Source organism: Neltuma alba, unplaced genomic scaffold (assembly GCF_004799145.2).
Source record: "Neltuma alba isolate B1F8T4 unplaced genomic scaffold, ASM479914v2 tig00003439_pilon, whole genome shotgun sequence".
In the NCBI taxonomy this organism is placed as follows: domain Eukaryota; kingdom Viridiplantae; phylum Streptophyta; class Magnoliopsida; order Fabales; family Fabaceae; genus Neltuma; species Neltuma alba.
In genome coordinates, this window is record NW_021633283.1 from 27,573 (window position 1) to 35,536 (window position 7,964).

Consider the following 7,964-nt stretch of genomic DNA (forward strand, 5'->3'; position numbering starts at 1 on the left):
ACTTAAAAAAAATATAAATATAAACTAATATCTGTGATCTTGATGTTATTTTTCATATGTATCTGACACTCTAATTTTATTTACGGTGAATTCAGTGCCCTCGAAGTTGTTTTTACTAATCAACACATTTGTTAACTTCTCTTGATGGTGCATATGATCACATGCATCAGTTCAAAAGCGACAATTGACCCATTGGATCATGATAATGCCTCAAACATTTCTAATTATACGGATGATTGAGCGAATTGACTGATAAAAAAGAAAAAAAAATACTCCTTCAGCCTTAAATATAAAACTCATTTTATAAGGCAATTTACACTACAAAATAGATTTTATATTTAGGATCAGAGGAGTACAATAGTTTGATTAAAAATTAAATGAAATTATAAATATGAGATAAATTTTTTTTACAGAAAACTTGATTAAAATTAGGTAAAATTCTAAGGATATGATAAAAATTAAAAAAATTACAAAAATCTAATTGCAAGTTAGGTGAAGTTATAAATACGCACAAATAAATCAATTTTGTTTTCACGTAGGATATGTTGAGGAAGGAGAGACCATCTATCAAACCAGAAAGAAGAAGCATTACCCTTCCCAATTCTCAAGCCACCGTTTTTCATAAACTTGAATCCCACACTTTACAAATACTTTTCCATGTCTGAGACGAATAAGGCCTCACCAAAACTTGGACGCATATGACGCGTTTTTGCTCAGTTAAAGCAGTCATGCGCTGTGCAAGGTCAAAAAGAAAATACTCCTCCCGTCCTAGATATAATATCTTTTTTATAGTGTAGTCTTAAATATAAAATTTTTTTTTATAATGTAAATTATACTATAAAAAATGATTTTATATTTAAAACCGGAGGAATATATATACACACATACTCATGTAGTATTATTTACAGAATAAAGAGAGAATGGATTTTTTTATCCTATTTATGATATAGAAAGAGAAAATTTTTATATAAATATATAATTTTACCTTTTATATATTATTATGTTGACTTCATTTGAAAAAGTTATTGAATATTAAGATAAAGTTAACAAATTTTAAAATTTTTCTTAGTTTATATGAATATGTTAAAAGTAACTTATAATATGATTACAGAAACGCGTATATATATAGACACACAAATTTGTTCATGCTTATTCCTTAGCTTAAAATATATCTTGAAGTAAATTATTTATCATTCTTCATAAAAAATACAACAATTATTAATCTTGTTCTCGCTGACCAAAGCATATGTATGCCCATATTTTTATATGAACGAGGTAGATGTTTTATACCTGACAATGCATTTGTTTAACTCTATATATACCTTGGCATCTGTCTGTAAGAAAATTATAGTTTAATACATATATAGTTGCCCACACATATATATAAAGAAAAATTTATGTCTAATTTTCCAATATATTTTCTTATAACAGTTTTAATTAAAATGTGCCAAGTTTATAGTTTTTACATGCACGTTTTTAGTTAAAAGCATATAGTTAATTTATCTTCTAAATAACTATTCATATTTTAATGATTTTTAAATTAACAATTTTTTTATATTTTTACGAAAATTTGTTGATCAGCTTTAAAATTTAACTCAACAAAAAAATTGTTAAACATTCACATTTGTATGTTTAATTCTTCAATATTTTTTACTGGCAAAATTAGCCGGGAAGGGAATCATCCCATCTACGTTAGTGACTGGCGTCTTGAAATGAAAGCTTCTTTTTAAATGAGACTGTGGGGGGTGTTTGAACACCGTAAAATGATTTTAAAAAGTATTTTTTTAAAATCAAAATAAGTCTCTTTACGTTTTTATTTTATATGCCGTAAAATTATTTTTAAAGTTATAATTTTGTTTCCATTTGAACACTTCTTATACGTATGATTAGCCGTTAGTGGTTACGAGTTTTTTTAAGACAAAGAAAAGAAAGTAAGTGACTAATGGTATCCTGATATACTAATACATAGTAAAAATTATCTGAAAGTCAGGGAATTTGAATTTAAAAATAAGAAAAATTATGGACAGCTTGATTATTTCAACCATAACTATCATGAAAATTCAGTTATGACAACTAATGAAACTCGACACAATAACTGATAGATAGCTAAGTTTTTTAAACATAATATGCAGTGTAAACTGCGTATGGAAAAAGCTTTATTGAGATAAAACCTATTTTAATAATCTTTATGTTTTAGGGAGATTAGCCCACAGTTAACATTCTCTGGAGCTTCATTCAAAATGAACTTTTAAACAAATTCACGTAAAGTGATATAAAACTTTTCTCATATATTTATTTCGTATTTTATGAAGCACATTTAAAAAGTTACTTATAAATTAATATAAACAAATTCTTAGTTTCTAGCAAAAAAAAATTAAAGTTGCTACCAAACAAATAAGTAAAAATGAGATTTAGAAAAACAAAAATGGGAATAATGGCATGGAACAATGGAGAGAAGAGAGAGAAATGTGTAAGGAGTAAGGAAGGATACACATTTGGTCAAATGAGAGGGTGGACGACCTTAATAAATGAAGGTGTCATAGTGGAGAGTGCTCAGATAAGAGAGAGGAAAAAAAATGAAGTTTTCAGAGACAGTACACATTGGTGGGCTGTCTTCCCGCCATTAAAACTCCTCTCTTTCTCTCTCCTCTTATATTTCATTTTCATTTTTCTTATTATTCCCGGCTTTTCTCTCCCATTTTCTTTCTGGGTTTGCCATTTCCTCTCTCTCTAGAAACGACAACAATTCTGGAAGCTCCTCTTCTATAAATAGGACTCTCAGGCCCTTTTCGCTTAGCCACTAGGGTTTTCAGTTTTCACACCTCCCACACACGAGAATCATCAAAATCAAAATTTGCTCCCAAAAGGAAAAACAAAAAGGGAAAATTATTGGCCATCTCTATCTGGTCCTTCACTCCTGCTTGCAAGCAAAGCAAAGAGAGAGACCGCTCCCAATTCATAAATATCCTCACCAGAGAGAGGAGAGAGAAGAGAGAAAGAGGTTTGGGCAAAAGAATTAGAGCCAGGGGATCAATAATTCTTGTGCGAATTGAAGACTTATAGGAGTGATCATCATCAGCAGCAGCAGAAGAAGAAGACGAAGAAGACGAAGGGGGAATTTGGAAGAAGGAGACAATGATGAATGAGAGTGGTGTGAAGCCTGCATGGCTAGAGTCGCTCATGGCGGAGACATTCTTTGGTGCGTGTGGGGTCCACCAGAATCGCAGGAAGAACGAGAAGAACGTCTTTTGCTTGCACTGTTGCCTTAGCATCTGCCCCCACTGCCTCCCTTCTCACCCCTCCCACCCTCTTCTCCAGGTACTTCTTTCTCTCTCTTTCTTCATCAATTCTTCAACCTCCTCTTCAGTTTTTCCCCCTTAATTCCTCTCTCCCAATCTTGATTCTCTGTTTTCTGCTGCTTAATTTCCCCTATTCTTCGCTGGTAAGTGAGAATTCCTTGATTTTCCCCTTCTGTTTCGCACCCGCATGTGGTTCTATCTTGGAAAATTTCCCAGTATTTGTGTTTCTGTGTTCACTTTCTGGCTTACGATTCTTTGATTTTCATCATCATCCTGTGTTTTCTGTCTGTGCTGGGAGGTTTTAATTCAGAGGCAGCCTTGTGTGTCACTGGATCTCTGTTGCCTCCTTTGATTGTACCTCGCATGCAATTAACCGTCACTGATTATGAGTTAGCTTCTGCTTTAATTTTGCATCCTTCTGGTTTCTCTTTGAACACTGAAGATGAAGATATGGTTCAATAATTAAGCTTCTCAGTGATGAAATTCAGCTGGGAAAGAACTGGGAAAAGTCATGTACAGTACCTAGTAGCAAATTCTTTGGCTCAAGATTCTTGCCCAGAAAGAAAAGATTAAATTTGTGTGTGCAGTCCAGGATGAATTAAATTAGTAATTGTTTCTGCTAGATTCTCTTTCTATGGTTTTAGGATTTGGGGTTGGTCAGGGAATATTTCAAATTTGCTGGGTTTTGCTTTGTCTTTGTGGGGAGGGGGTTTCTACTAAAAATGAGAGGGGACTGAATTGATTATCGAAAAGAGAGAGTGGAGAGTAAATTTTAAGGGGGCAATAATGTCTCAATTAAAATGGTGTTTCCTGGGAAGGGTTCATGAAATGGTTGTTTGATTCCCGCTTTTTGGTTTTTGGTTTGTTTCCCATTAATGGAAGATCTCTTTTTTATCCATTTCCACCTGCAAAGGTTTCTCAGCTGTTCCTTTCAGTGAAAGCGAAAGTTTGACCAATTTTTGTTCTTCCCCAATTCCTCTGTTTATTTATTTATTTATTACTATTCCCCATATTCCCTCATTTATTTCATCTCCAATTTCAGCCCCAAAATTTAAAAATTAAGGGTTATATTTCCCCTTTTGGTGAATGATTTGAGAGGATAAGTTTCAACAATTCGCTCCTTGAGCCCTGTTTTTAGCCTTTTTCTTTTTACAAGACGTGATATTTTATTTAATAAATATATGTCCACATCCGGTAAGAGTAGTGGGAAAGAGTAATAGTTGATGTGATATTAGAGTTTATTATAATTAATAAGGATAAAATTGAGAATCATTTGAATTTTATAACAAATTATATACTTTTAACTGTTTTTATTTATCTGTATGTGTGAATTATTTGAAAATGACTTACATCTAAAATTCAGAGAGAGTTGAAAGAAGTTTGAGATCATAATTTAATTTGATTTGATGTGACTGGTTTGTACTTTATGCCCTGAATAAGTTAATTGAATGTTTAATTTTAAACTTTCACAATATGTTCAAAAGGAATTTTGATTGTCTCCAACTATTGGCAGTATATTGCTAGTTGCTAAATATGAGTAAAATTAAATTAGTGACTATTTATAGAAAATGTAGCTTTATCAATTTATGTGAATATTGATATTGATAATTTGTGTGTTGTAATTTCATAGTATTCTTCATGCCACATAGAGGTGGATTGTAGTTCTCTTTCTACTCCTATACACTATTTTCTGCATAGTGCCTTCAATTATTTTCTTGTCTCATTCTGTTCAGTTTTTTTTTTTACTTATTTATTTTCATAAATTATTGGAGAAATTTGGTGCCTAGCTGTTTCAAGAGAAGGTAAGGGTTTCTATATGTGTGTGTGGACTTTTTTTAAAAAAAAATGTTTTAGGAATTTATTGTTATTTTTAATGAGATTCTTACCCACTAATTATGCATTGAAAGATTTAAGCAAAAACTATTCACATTCATTAAAAAAAAAGCTATTCACATAAGTGCTTAATATTCAGAATTACAAATATTTACAAGTCTCAGTTTAAGAATTTAACCCTTAAAATCTTTCTAAATTTGGTGCTTGTGGACAATTTTTTTTTCAAGAATTAAATATAAATGTTGATATTGAATGAGAAAAAGCATGAATGTAAGGTACATATGATGCAAAATAGATTCTTTTGGCACAAATGTGGGGTCTATAGTGAGAGATTTGAATGAAGTTATTGTTCCTCAATTTCATCCTCTCTCTCTCTAATAATATAACTTCCTGTCTTTAAAGGATCTAAATTAGATTTCGTGTTTATCCTTTTTTTTTTTTTTTAACTATCTTTATGATCTCCATAGAATTTATTTATGTATTTATTTATTTTTGGTTTTGATGAAAGCATTTAACAGATTTTCTTAACTGTTGGTTCAAAGATATAATAATAATTTAAAATATAAAATAAAAATTTAATTATCAATTATTCAAATAAAATATCTGCAATCAGACAGAGATAACTACCATGTATGCATCTCTTTTTATTCATGACTTCTCAATAATATAATTTATCATGAACAACATATTTGTGATGATAAATACGTGGAAATCATGGAGAGAAAAAATGAATGAGACTTAAATACTTGTACTAAAAAATAAGTGTAACATTAATTAAGCCTGCAACAGTTCACCTGCCCTATTACACTGCAATTATGTATGTGGAAGTAAACTACGAGGTTTTTGGAAAATTATTTATTAAAAACAAGAAAATTAAATTAGAGCTTTTTTTTGCAAACAATTGACCATCCAATTAGAGGGTGTATTACAGCTGGCGCTGAGTATTATTATTGATTTATTGTTTTTTTTTAAAAATTTTTGGTGACTGGTTGGGACAGGTGAGAAGGTATGTGTACCACGACGTCGTTCGACTGGGTGATCTGGAAAAGCTCATTGATTGTTCCAATATTCAGGTCAGCAAAATGCCCTTATTCTTCCGAAACAGTAAAACAATGAATAAGAGGAAATGATGCTGTTACCATTTTTGCACATCTGTTTTTAAGAGGTCCCAGGGATCTTATTCACATAAAGGAGATTCTTTTCTTTTTGATTCGGGAAAACCAGTCAAAACGCCCTGTTTTTAAACTTTTTTATTAGAAAAATCCCTCAATTCGTTTTCATCATAAAATAATTTTGTACTTTTTCTAGGTTTCAAGTCTGTTTAATCAATAAAATTTAAATACATATAGGGATTTTGCGCATTATATTTTTTCTACCTTTTCTTTTGAAAGGAGTAGAAAGGGAGTGTTGATTATAATTTGTACACTGAAAAATAATTGTATTGCTGAGTTTCAATATTTTTGGATTTAAATAAATACTCAAAAAGTTGCTTCAAGACAGGCATATACGATAAACGGAGCGAAGGTGATATTCTTGAAGCAAAGGCCACAGTCACGGCCATGCAAAGGCTCCGCCAACGCTTGCGGCACTTGCGATCGCATTCTTCAGGACCCTTTCCTCTACTGTTCTCTCTCTTGCAAGGTCTTTTTCTTACCCTCCGGTTCTTATTACTCTTCCGGTTCTATTTATAAATCATTTTCAATATATTTCACGTAGAATAAAGAAAATTTTAAACTTTATTAACTCTCGTTTAAAAATCAATAAATTTTCAACTTTATTTCTATTTACTATATATTATATATTGTGTAAACAAAATTAATATAATAATACATAAAAGATAAAATTATACGTCCATGTGAAAAAAAATTTCTCTTAGTGTCTTTTAAATAGGAACAAAAAAAATGTATTCGCTTTCTATTCTATGAGTATAACAGCTGTTTGGAACCTTTCTTCTCTTCCAATCCTCTCTTAATATATTTCAACAGTTTAGATTTTAATTTTTTATAAATTATTTATAAAAAATTTTGAAAAACATTTAGTGCACTTGTAAACCATTAGAATTAAATTTTAATATAGCTTGTAATTTATTATTTATAATCTAATATTTTAATAACAGTTTAAAAAAAATTTAAATCTAAGCTGTTAAAATATTAATCTAATAGTTAAAAAGGAAGAGAATGAAAAAGGATGGAAAAAGAAAAAGAGAAGAGGTTCCGAGCGCGATCCCTTTATTTTGAGTCATTAATTAGGAGACAAATATGTGCATTTTCTGTTTAAATTTGGACAAAATCTGAAATTTGCTTTCTTAATTACTAGTTCCGAACATTGTGTTTATGTGTGCAGGTGGATCACATGGTGGAGGAAGGGCAGGACCTGTCGGGGATTTTGCATGGATTCCAGGAATCCGACTTCGCCTTCTCCCACTCCGCTTCCTCCGACCAGGATTCCCAAATTGCCCCTCCCTCCTCCTACGGCTCCTCCGGCAATTCCGTCATCTCACCTCTCCGCCTTCCCCGCCTCGTCCTCTCCCTCGGCGGCAGAAGGAAGGGCGCCCCTCAACGAGCCCCTCTCTCTTAGCTCACCTCACCGCCGGACCACTCCTAATAATTCATTTCCATCAATAACTTAATTATGCCTCTTTAATTTACTTTACTGAGTCCTAATATATATTCATCAATCATCCAATTTCAGGACGCAATGAAGATGTTATCAGTCAAATAAGCAGCTTATTGTTAAGTTTTTAGTTACTTGCGTTGTTATTATATTCGCCTCATAACATGCATGCAAAAAAGCCAGAAAAAAAAAGTGATGTATAATATGTGAATTTTTTCT

At 31.5% G+C, this 7,964-nt stretch overlaps 1 protein-coding gene across 1 annotated transcript; it reads left to right on the forward strand.

Moving 5' to 3' along the window:
* Positions 1 to 3,135: 3,135 nt before the first annotated feature.
* Positions 3,136 to 7,709, forward strand: LOC114741590 (uncharacterized). Its single transcript, XM_028929856.1, has 4 exons — positions 3,136 to 3,318; positions 6,131 to 6,205; positions 6,633 to 6,773; positions 7,476 to 7,709. Exons 1-4 carry the CDS (start codon positions 3,136 to 3,138, stop codon positions 7,707 to 7,709), a joined length of 633 nt encoding a protein of 210 aa, XP_028785689.1.
* Positions 7,710 to 7,964: the final 255 nt, after the last annotated feature.